Source organism: Chiloscyllium punctatum, chromosome 17 (genome assembly GCF_047496795.1).
Source record: "Chiloscyllium punctatum isolate Juve2018m chromosome 17, sChiPun1.3, whole genome shotgun sequence".
NCBI lineage: Eukaryota > Metazoa > Chordata > Chondrichthyes > Orectolobiformes > Hemiscylliidae > Chiloscyllium > Chiloscyllium punctatum.
Window position 1 is genome coordinate 42,312,464 of NC_092755.1, and position 20,377 is coordinate 42,332,840.

The window sequence follows — 20,377 nt, forward strand, 5'->3', positions numbered from 1 at the left end:
GTAGAAACAAAGGGAAAGCTTGTATTTCCACAGAACCTTCCATGACCACAGGATATCAATAAGTACTTTAGAGCTCACTCTTGCTTACTGTTGTAATATTGGAGTTGCAACAGTTTTGTGTATAGCTAAATCTCAAATAATAATTTGAAAGCAGCCAAATAATATGTTTTGCAGATGATGGTTAAGGGATAAATAGAAGTCAAAACCAGTAGAGAAACTCTTGTCTATGTTCTGTATTACCAAGCCTTTATTTAAAGATTTTTTCCACTTCGCCAGGGGAAGTGCCACCATCTTCTCCTGTTACCTTACACATACTATCTGTGCTACAGCACTCACTACCTATCAATTCACACGGATCACCACTTTCAATGTTGGTTCAATGGCTGTAACCCATCCCAACCCCCAGATTATTAACACTTCCTGTCTTCTGCACTTCTTACTCAGGACACCCTATCACTTGTATCAGCACCAGCAGCTGTACCACTGCTCAATCTTTCCCTTTACCTCACTGCAGGAGAAACAAGCCACAAAAGGGCAAAGATGGGTGATGTGGGGCCAACATTTGTCCCCTCACCCTCTCTGAAGTGAACATAATTGAATTAGTAAGAGAGGACCACGATTCTCATGTGGTGATTCCAAAACCTCCATAGCTTGGCAGGCAAGTAAGCTTCATTGGCAAGTACAGCACTACTCTCTCATTACCACCAAAGTGAATATATTCTTAGCATGCTTAAGCTTCTAGCTCTATTGCCCAATTTATGCTCTCGCTTGCTGTATGCAGGCACACAGTAGATGCCAGAAATGCTCACAGATCTGTACTCCCATCGCTGTAGTCATTTGCTACTCGGGTGAAAAGAGGACGAGGGACCTTGACCTCAACTCTAGCTGCCCCTATCCTTTCAAGGAGATAGGGTGATACAATCAGGCAAAGGAGGAAACAATGCACAGGCTCTAGGAAATCTGCTCTCAGGATACTCTGGAGGTGCAAAGCCACTCCACCTCCATCTCCATCCAACCTGTGACCCTTAACCTTTTGAAAGTGGCAGTCAAGGAGGGAGAGTCTGCATCTGGGCAGGTCACTTGCAACATGTCTGGGTTCTCTGGCCACAAAAGCCCAAGATCATCTGTCCAAACCCTTGGTTACATTGCAGGGACAGCACCCTCCACCCTTAGCCAAGGACCTTGGTACTGTGCCTAGACATAATAGGAGGGCAAGGTAAAAAAAGAAAGCATCCCGTTATGGACCAAGCCAGATCTCTTCAAAACTTTCAAGAAAGTAGCCCAAACTCTATCTTATCTAGTTGTTTTATGCAGGTGTAGAATGGATGTTCCAGGAGTGATACAGCTGGTCAAATCACTGAGTTTTAAGGAAAACAGAATTTATTTGTAATATTACCAAATGAAACACAAGTAAAAGACAGCAGAATGTAGAATAATTTACCTATCCAAAACTCCAAAAGACGACTCCAACTTAATGATACTGATCCAAATTCCTGCAACAATCCCTATACACACTCCTTGGTAAAAAATACAGGGTCTTACAGGAGCCTCAAACCGACCCAGCTGCTTTCAGTGAACAGTCAGACTGCAAAACCTAAACCAGAGAAAACCTGAGCTCAGAGAATTGAACAATTTTTTTTATATAAACTTGAAAGCCTTTTTACTGATGCAATATCTGTTAGCTATTATCAAACTGGCCCTAAAACCCTTCAAACCTAGACTTTTGGAATTGCTGCTGAAAAACAAAAGCCAAGGACAGTATAGCCTTTTTAAAGGAGCAGTAGCATCATCACAGGTGACATGGATGACACTTCATTGTACACAGAATGTCACATTTGGCACTTGGATTCATCATCTCAGTCAGACTCTTGTTTTAACTGCAGCTATAAGAATGAAGATAGCCCACATAAGCACCATACAACACAAGAATACAGTCTGAAGAATTGTTCCTCCTCCCAGAGGAGTTTAGGATTTGTAAGCTATGTAGTTGATTAATGCATGACCAGCACAGGAGCAATTTTTTCTCTAGTCTCCAATTTGTAAGTCCCTGATTAATGCAATTGGCCCTCGAGGGACCTCAATATCCACAGGTGGAGCCCACTCTTGCAAATCAGTTTCTAAGTTTGTGGCGAAGTTGAGATTTAATTGTAGATGAAGGTCTTCTAGATGGTGCTAATGACAGTGAACTGCAGACTCCATCTCTTGCTATAGGACCCACCAACCAAACTTTATCTTCCTTTCTGCATTGCATACACTGGTAATCCCATCAACACTGAGCCTCCCCATTTTTCCACCCAATCCTTTTATTTAACTATTTCTTTTCCAGTTCATCCCCTGAGCTCCACGCTTACTGCCTAGTCATGCCCAACGTAGTAATCCACTGCACCCCTTGAGGTCAGGGTTGTGGGTGACCATAGATGACCCCTGCCTCTCCTCACAACCCTGCGGCCTCCGATTCTACAATAGCTCCACCCTTGTATGTAGGGCTGCCCCCTTCACAGTCACTGTCCCCTTTGCATCCCAGCATGCTGCCTTCAGTCCTCACACTAGAGTTCTGTATTTTCCCCCACGTTGCACTATCCCATTATAACATCCCTTGATGCCTAGTAACCAACCACACACATATCTCCATGCCTCCCCCAGACCCCACCCTCCCAAAAGTGAGTGCGTGCTAATGGCCCAGAGATACATCCTGTTCTCACATGAAATGGGTGTGTCTCCCTGTGCATAGGAACACACAGGACACAGGAGCCAGGAGGCAGTGAACTCCAAAGTGCAGTAGTGAAGAGCTGAACTGTATTAAAAGGTATGATGTCATGATTGGCGAGGTTGGTGCTTTGCGATGCGGATGGGGGGGGGGTACCCCAAATATTTTGAGAATTGTGGCTGGGATGGATACTGGGAAAAGATGCCAGAGACATCCACCTGGGGAAACACGCTGATATTCCTATCAGGAAATGGCATCACCCAGATTCTCTCCAGGCTCTGGAGATTCACAACCTCCTGACCACTGCGGTGAGACTTGGCAAGACATGCAAACTGGACCCTCGCCACTCACCAGTGAGGTTCTGATCCTGTCGTTTCAGAAAAAAAGTCTGATTTTCCTCATGTCATGAACCTAAGTTTTCCAATCTTGATATTTTTTATTTATTCATTGGGATGTGGGTATCACTGGCTAGGCTAACATTAGTTGCCAAATCCTAAGTGCCAAGAGGGCAGTTAAGAGTTAGCAACATTGCTATGGGTCTCGAGTTACATGTAGGTCAGATCAGGTAAGGGCAGTAGATTTCCTTCCCTAAAGGACTATTAGTGGACCAGATGGGTTCCTCCTGACAATCAAGAATGGTTTCACGGTAGTGGACTCTTAATTCCAGATTTTTATTTCAGATGCCATTATCAGGTTTGATTTGCCAGGACATTACTTGTGTCTCTGGTTTCACAGTCTAGCAATAATACCATAAGACAGAACACCTCCCTAATATTTACCCCACATTCCGACTATTGCCCATGCTTTTTCAGACACTAAGAAAATTCTGCCCATTGTTTCCATGCTGGTTTAATTTGCATCACTATAATTTAGTCAATCCATCCAACACTTAATAATTGAAGCACTGGTGTTCAGATTTTGTCTGGAATAAATCACCACTAACCTTTCCTCAAGACTTGTTTGATTGATCCCAGAGAAATTAGCTTTTGTCTAAAATACAAACTGGCAATATGACAAGCGTATTTGCAAATGGTGCCTTTCCAAGTACCAACTACATTAATCATCAGGGTTCCTGTGATAAAGGACCATGTTGTTGCCCCTCACACTGAAATCAGGAGCAGGAGTAGGCCACTCAGCCCTTCAACACTATTTCGTTATTCAACTTGATCATGGTTGATCCTCTACCTTAGCACGATGGTCTAGCAGTATCATTCATCCACTGATATCAGCAGTACCTAGAAATCAATCAAGCTCTGTCTTGAACACATTCCATAACTGAGGAACTACAGTTCTCGTGTGCAGAGAATTCCAAAGATTCAAAACCCTCTCAGTGAATAAGTTCTTCATCATCTCAGTCTTAAATAACTCACCCTTTATTCTGTGTCCCCTGTTTCCTCCCCCCCTCTCCCACCAAGTCCCTCATGAGGGGTAACAACCTTTCTGCACCTACTTATTGAGCCCTGTAATTACAAGTATTACATAAGTTCTTATGAGATAGTTTCTCATTCTTCTAAACCCTAGTGAATACAGGCCCCCTCCTCAATCTGTGCTCGTAGGATAGTGCCACTATTGCTGGCAAACCTCTGATGCACCCCTCAACTGAAACCAAAATTCCCTTGCGATGACATACCAATTGCTTTCCTACCTGTTTACTGCACCTGCTGCCATTCTTCCAGCATTAGATGCTGTCTCATTGACCTCCAGACCCCTTGACCCCACTACTGACAGATGTGCCTTTAACCTAGTCTAAGCCTCAATCACCTCTGGAATCAAACCCCTCTGCCTTTTCATGCCTATCTCCTCCTTTGAAACCTTTCTCAAAAATTCTAACTTTGACTCAACGTTTTAGGTCATCTCTTGAGGCTTCTCCTTTGGCTCTGCTTTAAATTTTTGTTTTAATAGCTCCTTTCCTTTTAATTTTTTTAAAGGCAATATTGAAGTTGCTGTTTCAGATCAGGCTCAGACAATTTTTCTTTAGGAATCTTTAATCCTCCTTTCCTTAAAGCATCATTTTTAAATGGGGATACAGTAAGGATAAAGATGTACAAGTTAGATGGATTGGCCAGTATAAATTGCCCTGGAGTGTCCAGAAATTAGCAGTGGTAAATTTGGGTTACAGGGATAGGATGAGGGTGCAAGGTCTGGGCGTGATGCTCTTTGGAGAGTGGGTGCAGATTGGATGAGCCAAATGGCCTCCTTTAGGGATTCTAAAGATAGCAATAGGTCTAATATTGGCATTTATTCAGAGATAAGCAATCAAGGGCAGAATGAACACAAGCGAAAGAGAAAAGCTTGATCATGTTTTTATTAGGATCCCTAAAGGTTTATAATTCCACACAGCACCCTTTGTCCATAGACTGTTCAATTTAAGTCGTCCAGCAAGTGACTGGGAAATCATGAAGAATTCTATTCTTGGAAATCCCTAATGGTATTAGGTGTACCAGCAGCTCCTGCCCACATCGCAAGGGTAATTAAGGATAGGCAATAAATATCAGCCCAGATAGGGATGGCCACATCCTTTGAATGACTAACAAAAATGTTCTGTTACATAAAAACTGAAAGAACCGCAGATGCTGTAAATCAGAAACAAAAATTGAAATTGCTGGAAAAGCTCAGGTCTGGCAGCATCCGTGAAGACAAATCAGAGTTAAAATTTCAGGTCTGGTGACCTTACTCAGAAAATGTTTTGTTGTTTGTTACATGGAATATGCGAGATTCTAGCGAAGTGAGGGTCAAATGTGTATTGAGGCCCTGTCCCAAGGATCATTCAGCAGTCACAAATTAAGTCAACACCGTTACTCACCGTCCCGACTCGATTGATGCCACAGGTGAAACAGTGATTGGCGATGGCTGCATTCCTGGCTTCAATAGGCCACATGGGTTCACTGAAAGTCAAAATAACACATTTAGACAAGCACTACCTTCTTGGGCGAGTTTCCACTGACACTGCAGCAAGACATTGAGGGAACTGAAGAGTTCCTGGCTCTGAGCTGATTGAAGGGAAATGTTTGTCAGTGGCCAAAGCAGATATTGTTGCAGTAATCGGAGAGTTTTCCACTAAATCCCCAATGATCTTCATTTTGATAGGGCTCCTTCCACCTCACTCCTGACAGTCAGTTCAAGTCCACACCTGGATCAAGGTCCTGACAAGGTTTAGGAAAAGTGGTTCTGGCCTAAGTATAGCTAAGTGGCAGTGAGTAAGTCACTCCTGAGACAACACTTGACCACCAGAATTGGTGATGTTAGTTCCTTACATCACCTCACGGAGCACTGGAGCAGTAATTTGCCCAGTTAGAGTTATTCTGCATTTTGTCAATAGGATATACCTACCCAGTTGTTTAATTGCCAACACTGCACTGGAACAAACATTTGCCAAACTGTGATCAACCTTCTCCCTCAACTTGTATAAAAAGAACTGCAGGTGCTGAAAATCAAACAAAAACAGAAAATGCTGGAGAAGCTTAGCAGGTCCAGCAGCACCTGTGAGTAAGATGTTTCAAGTCCAGTGACCCTTCATTAGAGCAGGTCTGACAAGTGTCACAGGACTCGATATTAAGTTTCTCTGTATATAAATGCTGCCATACCAGTGAGTTTCTCCAGAACTTTCTATTTCTGATATTACATCTTATTTTACTGTTGACAATTTGGTTGATTGTTTTATATGCATGGCCCCTTTTAGATTTTTCCACATGGCTGCATGTTGTCAGATTGCATGGGGTCAATGTCAGGACTCTCTGGAAACTGGTCCCAGTCACAGCTTTGGAGGAAAGATTGACAATAAGTCTCAATTCAGTTAAAACATATCCTGGGTTTTACTCGACAGCAGTATCAGGGAAATTGCTTGTTTGTGAAGAGCTGCCTACAAACTAATCCAGAAGCATTACTGAAAGCAAGGATAGTAAATAATCCACCTCCAGTTAGTGATTTGTACCTTTCTTGACCTTTTGACAATCAATGCTTACAGAATCTACCTCTAATCAGACAGATCAACAAAAGCAACAAATATCAGTGGACAGGGCCCATAAAATCCAAAGGTTACAGGGCTGAGTTAAATGTAATACAGCCCTTTAGTGACTGACTCACACAACAGTGATGCATTTTGATTAGATTAATGGGAAGCCATTCACCTTATCAAAACATATTGTGGGATATAGGTGAATTAATGTTACTTCTGCAATTATGCAATTCCATCTTACAAAGGAGGTGAACTCACACCAGTGTGTAATTGTTTTAGCCAAGAGCTGAGTCAACAAGAATGGAAACGATGTGGAGGAAATATATAATTGTTTTTGTATTAGCTAAAACTCTATGTCAGAAGGTAGACATTATGGGCAAGTAGATAAGATGTTGTGAGGGGATGAAGTTAAGCTAGATACGCCTGTACAAACAGTAGATATAAACATGTGCTTCCCACTTTTACAAAAACACAGGAACAAACCCCAATTAAAAGGGTCATAGGGATCAGAACGGCCTCGGGAAAGACACAGATGAAGGGGGTAGATAATGATGAAGAAAGGATAGGCCTAACAATGACCTATAGCAGGATAAGGTCAAACAGCCTTGTGAGACCAGAAATAAGCATTTTATCACAGACAAGGCCGGATAAGGCAAGAGGTAAACAGGGGTAATGGGGGCCGGTCTTAGGGAAGTGGACGATGTAAGCAGGGGAGGGAGCAGTGTAAAACAATAGACATCAAATCATATAAATGTTATGTATGAATTGAATTTAGTGTGTGTATGTCCCTTGCCTTGAGAAAGTGACAGCACACCCACTTGCAAGTGTAAAATAAATGACACTACTGATTCAGATCTTGTCTCGGACTGAAATTATTGAAGTGAGTGGGCTTTGTTTCTCACAATATGTTTTGAAAATTTTGCATTACTTAACAGTTAAATTTGTCTAGTCTCTGCTACCAAGTATTCCTACCTATTGCTGAATTATAATAAATCTCTTCAGCATTTTTCCCATATCCTTGACAGTTTTCCCACAGCAAGCTTCTGCTCACATTCTCACATTCTAACCAAGGCAGTGATTTGTACATGGTCTCTGTCCTCTGTGTCCTAAACAGTTCTGATGGAGCTATCCAAGAATGAATGAATGAATGAATTATTGTCATGTGTATTTTACAGTGAGCAAAACAGTAAAATACAGTGGAAAGCTTTTCCACTATCGCCACGATCTGGTGCCATTTTGAATAGTTTTAAGAAAAAGAAAAAAATAGGAAGGTATAGCTCAAAGAGAGCCCATCATTCCTGAATCAGCTTATCATTAATGACGTCTAAGAACAAAGAACTACGCAACACAGACCATTTGTCACCCTAAGACTCTGCCGACATATGATGTCTTTCTAAACTAAAACTCTTTTGCTTCTACGTGATCTGTAATCCTCTATTCACTGCTTATTCATTTGTGTGCCATGATGCCTCTTAAACATTACTATTGTATCTATCTACCACCTCCTCTGGCAGTGCATTCTAGCCACTTAACACATTCCAGAGAACAATGTTACCCCTTACCTCTCCTTTAATTTTCCTCCCATTACCTTAAACCTATGTTCCCTCATAACTGACATTTCTATCTTAGGAAAAGGATTCTGACTATCTAAGCTTACAAAACTGAGATGCAATCAGGTCGCCTTTCAGCCTCCAACATTCAAGTGAAAACAAACCAAATTTCTCCAATCTCTCATTACTAATATCCTCCAAACCAGACATCATCCTGGTTAAAAATAAACCTTTTCTGTATGCTCTCCAAAACCTCCATAAGTTCCGGTAATGTGGCATCTAGAAATGTACGCAATATTCCAAATTTGGCCTAAAGTTCTATACAGATACATGACTTGCCGATTTTTAAACTCTATGCCCTGATTGATAAAGCCAAGCATGCAGTTCATCTTACTGAAGATCTCATCCACTTGTGTTACGTTAATTCTTCCAAGGGTTTGCTACTTATTGTATACTTCCCTCCCACATTAGATCTTCCAAAATGCATCACTTCGCATTTTCCCAGATTAAACTCCATCTGCCATTTCAGTGCCCAAGTTTCCAACCTATCAACGTTCTGCTGTATCCTCTGGCAATCCTCCTCACTATCTGCAGTTCCCCCAGTCTGTGTTGTCTGCAAACTTACTAATCACCTACATTCTCCTCCAAATAATTATATTTACAAACAACAAGGGTCCCAGCACTGATCCCCGCAGAACACCACTGGTCACAGATCCCAAGACAGAAAAACACGCTTCCACCACTACTGTCTTTCATGACAAAATCAGTTCTGTACCCATCTTATCAGCTCAATGCTGGTCCCATATGACTTAACCTTCTGTATCAGCCTGTCATGAGGGACCTTCATAAAAGCCTGGCTAATGTCCATGTAAACAACATTCATTACCCTGATCTCATCAATCATCTTTGTCACTTCCTTAAAAAACTCAATCACGTTTGTGAAACACAACTGCTCTGGACAAAGCCATGATGCCTTTTACTAATCAGTCCATATTTTTCCCAGTGTGAGTAAATCCTGTCCATATGAATCTTCTCCAATAATTTCCCTACACCACAGATGTAGGACTCACAGTCTCTAAATTCCCAGATTATCCGTTGCCCTCCTTAAAGGCTGAAATTTCCTCCAACCATAAATGCATATTGTAAATTTGACCAGATATTGAACTGGAACAGCTATATAAATACAATGGCTACAAATAAAGGTTAGAGGCTGGGAATTCTGCAGCAAGTAACTCATCTTCTGACTCTCCAAAGTCTGTCTACCATCTACAAAGGCACAAGTCAGGTATATAATGGAACATTCCCCACTTGCCTGGATAAGTGCAGCTCCAACAACACAAAAAGGTTCAACATCATCCAGGACAAAGTAGCCTGCTTGACTGACACCACATACACCACCTTCAACAATCATACCCTCCACCATCACCTTTCAGTAGCAGCAGTGTATATTACCTAAAAGATGCACTCTAGAAATTCACCAAACCTCCCTCGACAGCATCTTCCAAACCCATGACCATTCCATCTAGAAGGCGAAGGGCAGGACATATATGAAAACAACACCACCTGCAAGTTGCCTTCCAAGTCATACACCATCCTGACTTAGAGGTATATGGGCTATTCCTTCATTGTTGCTTTGTCAAAATCCTGGAAATCTCTCTCTAACTGCCACCTTGGGTGCACCTATACTCCAAACACTGCAGCAATTCAGGAAGACAGCTCACCAGCTTCTCCATGGTAATTAGAGACAGGTAATAAATGTTTGCTTAGCATGAATTAATGAATGAATGAAAAAAAGTCCTTCTTGTCATTAGTCCCCACCATAAACTCCCTTCCCAAACAATCAACTCCATTACTCTTCCATAGCAACCAACAGACACTGAACCAGACTGTTCACAACCTCCTCTGAGCTGAGATTCCAACCACCATGATAGTATTGAATAGTGGAACATGCTCAAAAGGATTGAATGGCCTATTCCTGCTCTTATTTTCTAATGTTTCTATGTCCTGTTTGATAATGTTAATATGAGGTTTTACTCCAGTGAAGGCTCAGTCTGTCTTCCACCCCAGTTTTAGCGACATATCCTGCCTGATGCAACTCCTAATAGGGTATAGTCCTCATCTTTATCCTAAACGCTCAGACTTCATTACAAGGCCAGTACATTGTTAAAATACGTAGTTCACTTGAGATCACACCAGATAAGAGCGTTAGAGGACTCGTCAATTAAATGTCGATGTTAAACCTCCTCTGCCAACATCATTTTGCAACAGCTAAGAGATACAGTATGTTTGTAAATATGATTTAACTGTGTAAATATGTTCACACAGACTTATACAGCTTCTATCCAGCAAAGGGAACTTCCATCCGTACCCTGCACATCTTTCAGAATAATCTTGTCAGTTGGTTAATAAAATTTGCATTACAGGCCAAACAATCTATATGGACTTATCATTTCAAACTCAGTTAAGTCAGAAGAGAACCCCATTCTCCATTCAGCCTGATCCTCTGTTTGAAAAATGCCCTATATTTGGGACTCCAAAAATTCAGAAAAAAAAACAATATACATCCATCAGCAAATTGGTCATTTGTAGATAGCAGTGTTTGAAGTTCAGGATGAATGGAGCCACAGCCAAGAAGTTATGGCCATCTGCATGACCAAATGCTAGTGTAATGAAATTAAATCAGTGGAAGTGATGTGTTCCATTATATCAATAACTATTTGGCAAAAACATCTAAGGGCTCTGGCCAAGCGGAGAATGAAATGTCACCACAGGATACCCGTAATTACAGTCACACTGTTCTCTCACCTCAGCGCCCCCACAGTAGCGCAGGGGTTGAAGATAATTTCAGCTCCATTAATGCTATACATTAACCAGTTCAAAGGGTGATGTCGACCAAAGCAGATATTAACAGCAATCCGTCCAAACTGAGTCTGAAACACTTTGTGTCCTGTGTTTCCTTCCATGTAGTATGTAGACTTAAGAAGAAAAAAAATTTCCATTACCAAAATTACAAGTTTGAATTTTGATATAAATTACAATGTTGGAAATTAATCCAAAACACTCACTATCCCGACATGGGACACATACAGATTATAGGAAAATTGCATAATAGCAGCACCATTTAAACTAATGGGGCTGAAACTGTGTTATAACCAATACACCCTTTAAACGTTCACACTTTAGAAAGTGTCCCCAATTTGTCAATTCAGTTGAAATGAAATGAAAGTTATAGTGGAACAACCTGTAATTGCAATTCCTTTATCTTCATTGGGACCAATTGCTGGAAGTCTTTTTAAAAAAAGAGTAGGAAGATTTGCTAACTTAGTACTGGTACTTTAAATCAGGACTATTGCTTTTTAGTTGAGGAGGAGCAATAAACAGAATAGAACATAACTGAATAAATGGATGCTAAATGCAGTGGCGGAGAGAAACCAGGATTTTTTTTTCAGAGGAGCTATGGATGTTCAATGCAGGAGGTTACAGAGAATTACACAAAACTTCACCACATTTAGCTCAACTAGTTAACTATGCTGATATATCTGCTCCAAATGAGTCTCCTCCCTTCATCTGTTCCTATCAGCATATCCCTCTTGTCCTTTCACCCTTTTGTGTTTCTTCGGCTTCTCCTGAAATGCATCTTTAATGTCACATAAACTAGTCCCTGTGGTAGCAAGTTCCATATTCCATCAACTCTAGGGTAAAGCGGTTTCTCCGGAATTCTGAGATCTATTTAGTGACAATTATATATTTACAATTCATGATTTGGACCTACCCTCTCTCCTCCACCCACAATTGGAAATATCCTATTCACATTGAGATAATGAAAGTAATTGATTGGGTCAAAGGCATCTAATAGGCCATCTCTCAGCCTTCTCTACCCCATGAAAGAAACAGGAGTCTGTTCAATCTTTCTTGGTTGATGTAATCTTTCAGTTCTCACATCAGCCTTGTAAATTGCATCTTTTACAGTTCCTTTTTACAATAAGAACAGCAGAGATGTGCATAAAATGTCAAGTATGGTCTATCCAGTGTAATGTAACTTCCCTAATTTTCAACTGCATCCCTCAAATCTTCGAATACTCGAGCAACTAGCTCCAGTACTTTTTTTTTGCCCTTTTATCAATAATTACTTTAATTGAGATATCTGTAAGCCAAAACACCGTTTGTAAGGGTAGTAGAGGCAAAAACCGTTATAACATTTAAGATGAATTTAGATGTGCACTTACAATGCCAAAACATACAAAGCTACGGGGCCAAGTGCTAGAAAATGGTTATAGTTAGATGGTAATTTTTGACCAGCACAGACGTGATGTATCAAAAGGGCCTTTTTCTGAGCCGTACATCTCAACTACTATGACACCATACCTCTACCCTATTTAGACTTTCCTTATTAAAGAAAATTGTCTAGGGTCTCTTTGGTCTTTGTGTAAAATGCATCATCAGGTCTCTATTGAAAATATTTAATCTTGCTGAAAAGGGAGCATACTGTTAAAAGCTTTTCATCTGGCATATCTCAGGACTTTTTACGAGGACACATTCCTGGACATATTCCTCTTTCCTACAGATGTAGGATGGATGTTTATCGGCCTGGAAGCCTATGACTAGTGGAGTGTCTGAGGGGTCAGTGCTGATCCCATTATTGTTTGTTATCTACATCAATGATTTGGATGAGAATGAGCAAGACAATAATTAGTACGTTTGCTGATGACATTTAAATAGGCGGTATCATGGACAATGAGGAAATTGCAGCAGGACCTTGATCAACTGGGGAAGAGAGCCAATAAATAGCAAATATAGATAAGTGTGAGGTCTTTCATAGTAAATGGTAGGGCCTTAAGGAGTGTAGTGGAATAGAGGGATCTTGGCATTCAGGTTCACATTTCTCTGAAAATGGAGTCACAGATACTCAGGGCAGTGAAGGTGGCTTTTGGCACACTGGCCTTCATCTGTCAGGGCACTGAATATAGAATTTGGAAAGTTATGTTGCAGTTATACAGGATGTTGGTGAGGCCGCACATGGAGAAGCGTGTCTAGTTTTGATCATCTTGTTATTGGAATGATGTTACTAAACTGTGAAGAGTGCAGAAGAAATTTGCAAGGACGTTGCCAGGATTCAATGGTCTGAGTTCATAGGGGAAGGTTGGATAAACTAGGACTTTTTCCTTTAGAACGTACGAGACTGAGGTGTGGGGGAGGTGGAATCTTATTTAAAAGGCATTTGGACAAATATATAGATAGGAAAGGTTTAGAAGGATACAGGCCAAGTGCAGGGAAATGGGGTTAGTGTGGATGGACATTTTGCTCAGCATGGACCAGTTCGGGCCAAAGGGCCTGTTTCCATGCTGTAGGACTCTGACTCTATTCTTGCATATATGTAGCTTCTAGGGAGATTATGCCTAAATTGCATGCCCAACTAATGATCAGACTTCGTTGCCATGAATCTTAGCAGACTCAGGTTTGTGTAGCAAGTACAGTTCATTTGGAGAATGAAGTCTAACTTAGACATTAGCTAGTCATCAGTCAAACTTACAATGCGGCTTACTTACTAAAACAATACAAAATTATAATCTTATACAATTCCATGTCCTCAACACACAAGGACTATGTTCAGGCATTGTGTTCTTTTTGAATTAAATGAAAGAGTAGAGGACAATAACTCCCTGATGATGCATCCTCCATGACACAGCCTTGACCAATCAGTTGACTTGCTAACCAACCACCATCCTTTTATCATGCAGTATCAAATAATGTTCTGTCCAAAATTTGACAATTTTACGCTTCTACCCTGTTCAGTGCAAGATGAAAATGTCTCTTTATTCAGCAATTCTCACATCCTGCACTGCCAAGTGATTATTTGAAATTCATTTGCCAGTTACAGAAACATTCTGTAAGTTTATTAATTATTTCCTGTATTTTGTTGGGTCTTCCTCAATATTAAGTGCAACTCAAAGTTTTGTGTCACTGGCAAATTTTGAATTATCTTGTCAATTCAGAATTTATATTGTTTTTGCAAATAATGAACAACAGTGCTTAAAGCACTGAATGTAGTGGGACATTTCTTCAGATTTTGCCAGTCTGAGTAACTTTGCTTTATTCATTCATGGGATTTAAGCATTGCCAGCTGTACCATCCTTTATTACTTATTCCTAATTACCCTTGTGAGGGCAGTGTCGAGCTGCCTTCTTGAACTCTGAAGTGATTTGGTGTACATACACTCAATACTATAAGGGATCCAGTTCCAGAATTTTGATCCAGTGACATTTCCAAATCAGGATGTTAAATGACTGAAGCAACTTGAAGGTAGTGGTGTTCCCATCTATTTGTTAAAGATGGTTGGACACAGTATACAACCCTGAAGAACTGGGAATGGGAATCAGGGAAAGACTCTTTGCTGGTTAAAGTCATTCCTGCAACATAAAGACGGTTGTGATTCCCAGAGGTCTAGGACAAGCAGACCTGAGTCTGCAAAGATTCAGATCAACAAACAGTCTGATTATCAGCTGGGCATGCAATTTAGGTGTAATCCTTGCACAAGGTCCTCAAATGATTTTTATCTGTTGTCTTCCTTCTCTTATAAGTTCAGAAATGGGGATACTCGCTGTTGAGTGCTCAGCACCCATCCTGATTCCTCAGATACTGAAGCAATCCATTTCTACCTTCAGCAAGATCCAGACTGTATCCAGGTTTAGGCTGAAATGTGGCAAGTAACAGTGATGCTGCACAAGTGCCAGGCAATGACCATCTCCAACAAGAGAGAATCTAAGCATCACCCATTGACTCAATGCATTACCATCACTAAATTCCCCACAATCAACATCCTGGGGGTTAAACACTGACCAAAAACTAAGCTGGATAAGCCTTATAAATACTGCGGCTACAAGAACAGCTCAGAGACTAGGGGTCCTGCAGCAAGTAGCTCACTTTTTTACTCCCCAAAGACTATCCATTATTCACAAGTGAGAAATGAGGAGTATAATGGAATACTCCCTACTTGCTTGGATGAATGCAGCTCATGTAAGCTTGACTGACACATCCACAAGCTTCCATTCCCTCCACCACTGACACTTAGTACACGCTGCTGCTGCTGCTATCTACAAGATGCATTGTAGAAATTCACCAAGGCTCCTTAAATAGCACCTTTTAAAACCATGAACTCTACCATTTAGAAAGACAAGGACAGAGACACAGGGGAACATCACTACCTGCAAGTTCCCCTCCAAGCCACTCACTATCTTGACGTGAAAATATGTTGCCATTCCTTCAGAGTCACTGAATTAAAATCCTCAAATTCCCTCCCAAATAGCATTGTGCAACCACCTACAGCAATTGGACTACAGTGGTTCAAGAAGGCAGCTCACCACCACTTCTCAAGGGCAACTAGGGATGGGCAATAAGTGCTGGCCAAGCTAGAAAATCCCAAATCCGTGAATTCATTTAAAAAAAATTAGCCTTGTGTTTTTCTGACAAAAACTGGATGTAATGCTGAAAAAATGACAAAGTACTTTTACCTAGTTTTTGCTGTAAACAGGTTTTGCATATATTAGACAAGGTAGGGAAGAGGTGGGGGGACTCAGAATGACAGAATCCCCAACAGTATGAAAGTATGCTATTTGACCCATCAAATCCACACCAACCCTTCAAAGAGCATTCCATCCAAACCAAACCACTGCCACCCCTCCCACCCCCACCCCCTAACAAAACCATATCTCCATAATCACACATTTCCCACGGCTAACACACATCCTTGAACACTATGGGTAATTTACCATGGCCAATACATCTAACCCGCACATCTCTGGACTGTGGGAAGAAACCAGAGCACCCAGAGGAAACCCACACAGACATGGGGAGAACGTGCAAACTCCACAGTCACTCAAGGATGGAGTCGAACCCGGGTCCCTGGTGCTATGAGGCAGCCATACTAACCAGTGAGTCAATTGAGGTATTGTGCAGCTGCTTTTCATTGTCTATATGCATAGAGGTTTGATCAGGTTGTCTTACTTATAGTAAAATGCTGCTTGGGATTACTGCATAGATCCTCATAAGAAAGTCGATGAATAGACTTGTCATTCGCCTTTGCAGACATTCTGACCAATACTAAATGCACTGCACCAACACATTTCAATAGCGTGAAAAAAAACTGTGTCAAGTGTTGGGAAAGTCACGAAGTTATACAAGACGTGTATAAGTAAACAGAGATAAAAACATTCAACATCATAAACAGAAAAAAAAGGATTGAAAGTTTGAGTATAAAATCAATAAATAACGGGACTTTAAGAAATCAAGCGCAATAATTAGGAGTCATTTTTGATCGATCGAACTGGCAAATACAGCCTTGAGGTGACGGGCCAAATGGCCAACTCTTGGTCCAGACTTTTATATAGAGTTGAAAAGTCTGTTTGAGAAAGTTTTAAAACGGTGCGTGAAACCTCCTGTTTTACTTGGGTGCTATTGAAACAATGTTGCTGCAGGCTACAAACCAGAATTACTGATGGATGACCATCTAAAAAGTCCTTTTTGATATTATTTGGGACAATATTACTCACCAGTACCAAGGGTCCCCTATTTTACAAGGTCAGATGTCATCTAGTTAGTGAAGGAGAGCTCAGGTTGAGATTAATTCTTCCTGATCAAATCACCAAAACTCAGATTAATGTTGTGGTTCTGTTCGCCGAGCTGGGAATTTGTGTTGCAGACGTTTCGTCCCCTGTCTAGGTGACATCCTCAGTGCTTGGGAGCCTCCTGTGAAGCGCTTCTGTGATGTTTCCTCTGGCATTTATTGTGGCCTGTCTCTGTCGCTTCCGGTTGTCAGTTCCAGCTGTCTGCTGCAGTGGTCGATATATTGGGTCCAGGTCGATGTGCTTATTGATTGAATCTGTGGATGAGTGCCATGCCTCTAGGAATTCCCTGGCTGTTCTCCGTTTGGCTTGTTCTATAATAGTAGTGTTGTCCCAGTCAAACTCATGTTTGTCATCTGAGTCTGTGGCTACTAAGGATAGCTGGTCGTGTCATTTCGTGGCTAGTTGGTGTTCATGGATGCGGACCGTTAGCTGTCTTCCTGTTTGTCCTATGTAGTGTTTTGTGCAGTCCTTGCATGGGATTTTGTACACTACATTGGTTTTGCTCATGTTGGGTATTGGGTCCTTCAGCCTGGTGAGTTATTGTCTGAGAGTGGCTGTTGGTTTGTGTGCTGTTATGAGTCCTAGTGGTCGCAGTAGTCTGGCTGTCAGTTCAGAAATGTTTTTGATGTATGGTAGTGTGGCTAGTCCTTTGGGTTGTGGACAGCTGGAACTGACAACCGGAAGCAGCAGGTGCAAACCACTATAAATGCTAGAGGAAACCTCTCAGAAGCGCTTCACATGAGGCTCCCAAGCACTGAGGATGTCACCTAGACAGGGGACGAAACGTCTGCAACACAAATTCTCAGCTCGGCAAACAGAACCACAACAACGAGCACCCGAGCTACAAATCTTCTCACAAACTTTGAACTCCGATTAATGTGGAGTAATGGGTGGCACGGTGGTTCAGTGGTCAGCACTGCTGCCTCACAGCACCAGGGACCCAGGTTCAATTCTCATATTGGGTGACTGTTTGTGTGGAGTTTGCACATTCTCCCCTTGTGCCTGCATGGGTTTTCTCCAGGTACTCAGATTTCTTCCCATAATCCAAAGGTGTGCAGATCAGGTGAATTGGCTATGCTAAATTGCCCATACTGTTAGGTGCGTTAGTCAGGGATAACTATAGGGTAGGGGAATGGGTCTAGGTGGGTTACTCTTTAGACAGTCAATTGTTGATCTGTTTCCACACTGTGGGGAATCTAATCAATGTCATTTTGGGATGACAGGCAATGACTGCTGTGGATTGTGGACATTGGTCGCTGCTGGTGATCTTGGGTCGGAATGTAGATCAGTCCAGCCATGCACAATTTGCTGATATTCCACCTACACTGACAATGAAAATACAGCAAAAAAGGTTTTTTTTTGGGGCATGACCACTGTATTTTCAATTTACCAAAAGCATATGGGAGAGATAAAAACAACTAGGTCACTTACTGCAAAGATTTAGACAGAATGGTTTTTGAATAGCTCATGTGGATTGACACTAGCATCTTTATACACCTCCAGAGGTTTCTGGCTGTGGTATATAGTGTATGGTTAGCTGTACCGTGCAAGGATTAGTCTGCTTTAATGGAGCTATTAAAACTCTTCCTGTAAATCAAGGTACATTGATCAGTTTTTCATTGTTAAAAGGACAAGCTACAAAATACAATTAACTACTTTAATGGCTTTTGAGTTTCCAAAATAGGGGTCATTATACATGACACAACAGTGATTACGCCGATCAGTAACCAATCGTAGTGTTCCAGCCTGCAGCTCTTCATAGGTTTTCAGTCTATTAGGTGAAATTATTGTCTTTGGAGAGATAAATTGGAATCAGAAAATAAAATCAAGGTGCAAACTAAGATCAACGATGTATTTATTTAGTGATTTGATTCCTCACAGCACACAGGTGAGTGCTTTTGAAAATGAAACAAATCTCTTCCATTAGTGTGGGCAGGATATATTTTAGTTTCCTGGGAGAAACAGGCTTCACTTCACCTTGTTGTACAATGTGGTACCAACCACTGGTAGCTTTTGTTGGAGGTGGAGCGCTGTCACCAACCCTCCTTTGTATTCTTTTAAATAAAATCAAATAACAAATTAAATGATTATTTAAATAGAGGCACCTCATACCTCAATAAAACCATAAAACACAGGAACAGAAGTTGGACTCAGCCCATTGGATGGGAGCAGATTCAACGAAATCATGGATAATTTGATAATCCTCAACTCCACTTTCCTGTCTTTTCCCCAATTACCTTACTTAAAGATCTGTCTACCCCAGACAGCCCTCTGCACTAAGGAATTGTAGATCACAGACTCTTTCCACTGAACAGTCAGCAGCAATTGGTGTAAAAATTGTTAAAAAAGAAATTTAAAAATCAACCCATTTGGATAGGTTATATCACAACTCTTGAATCCGCAATCTCTTGCCACAGGTAGGGAGGGACACTAGCACTGCACCACAAGAATACCCAGTAAGCAGAGTAGTGCTGTGAATTGAATGTCACTTGTTTTATTTCAAAAATATACTTTATTCATAAAATTATTTTGATGATCTGTACAATTGGTCATGCCATACATACATAAACCTTCCATTTCTTTGCATTCACATATACAGGTCTGTACGTTTACTATCCATATATTTAGCTGAGGTGTCAGCGGAGCCCATTGACTGTGTGGGCCCCCTGTTCTTTAACAGGCAGATGTTACACGGTGGTCTTGCCCCATCGCGCCTTGGCGGCAGCTGCCCCAAGCTTCAGTGTGTCCCTCAACACCTAGTCCTGGACCTTGGAATGCGCCAGTCCTCAACACTCAGTCAGGGTCAACTCCTTCAGCTGGAAGCTTCAACAGGTTTCAGACAGACCAAAGAGCATCTTTGACCGAGTTGATGATCCACCAGGCACAGTTGATGTTCGTCTCGGTGTGCGTCCCAGGGAACAGACCATACAGCACAGAGTCCCGCGTCACGGAGCTGCTCGGGACGAACCTAGAGAAGCATCACTGCATTCGTCTCCAGACTTCCTTAGTCAGGGTGGATCACTGATCCCAGAGCAGACCTGACCCAGCTGGCGATGACCTTTGGCAAGATTTTGTAATCTGCATTTAATAGAGAGATTAGTCTCCAGTTTCTGATTTCCTCCCTCTCCCCCTTCTGCTTGTAGATGAGGGTGATGATGCCTTTCCTCATGGATTCACTCATGGTACCTGCCCGAAGCATACTGACATATACCTCCAGCAGGTCCTGGCCAATCAAGTCCCACTTGACCGGTAAGCCGTTGCTTCCGTGAGTTTTATTCTTTTCAAAGGACTCGAGGGCCTTGGTCAGCTCATACAGAGATAGCGGCTGGTCCAGCCTCTTCAGTGTTCTGTCGACACTCGGGACACTCCCAGCTGTCACAATGGACTCTGAACAAATACTCACTAACGGACTGAGGTTCAAGGAGTTAGCTGCACCAATCCTCCTTTCTACTGTTTGAAGTTATGAATTTACAATCCTGTTGAAAAGGTCTTGCCCCTCATGCAGTTGCAACACTATGAAATCTGCTAAGTATTTCATAGCGTT

The 20,377-nt window shown here is 41.6% G+C and overlaps 1 protein-coding gene across 1 annotated transcript in view; it reads right to left on the reverse strand.

The window, feature by feature from the left end:
• upb1 (ureidopropionase, beta) overlaps positions 1-20,377 on the reverse strand; it is a 152,149-nt gene that overhangs the window by 24,902 nt on the left and 106,870 nt on the right. The window contains exons 6-7 of the mRNA XM_072587006.1: positions 11,018-11,187; positions 5,511-5,592 (exon numbers count right to left, since the gene is read on the reverse strand). Of these exons, the coding sequence (XP_072443107.1) occupies positions 5,511-5,592; positions 11,018-11,187 (252 nt within the window). The remainder of the gene's footprint in view (positions 1-5,510; positions 5,593-11,017; positions 11,188-20,377) is intronic.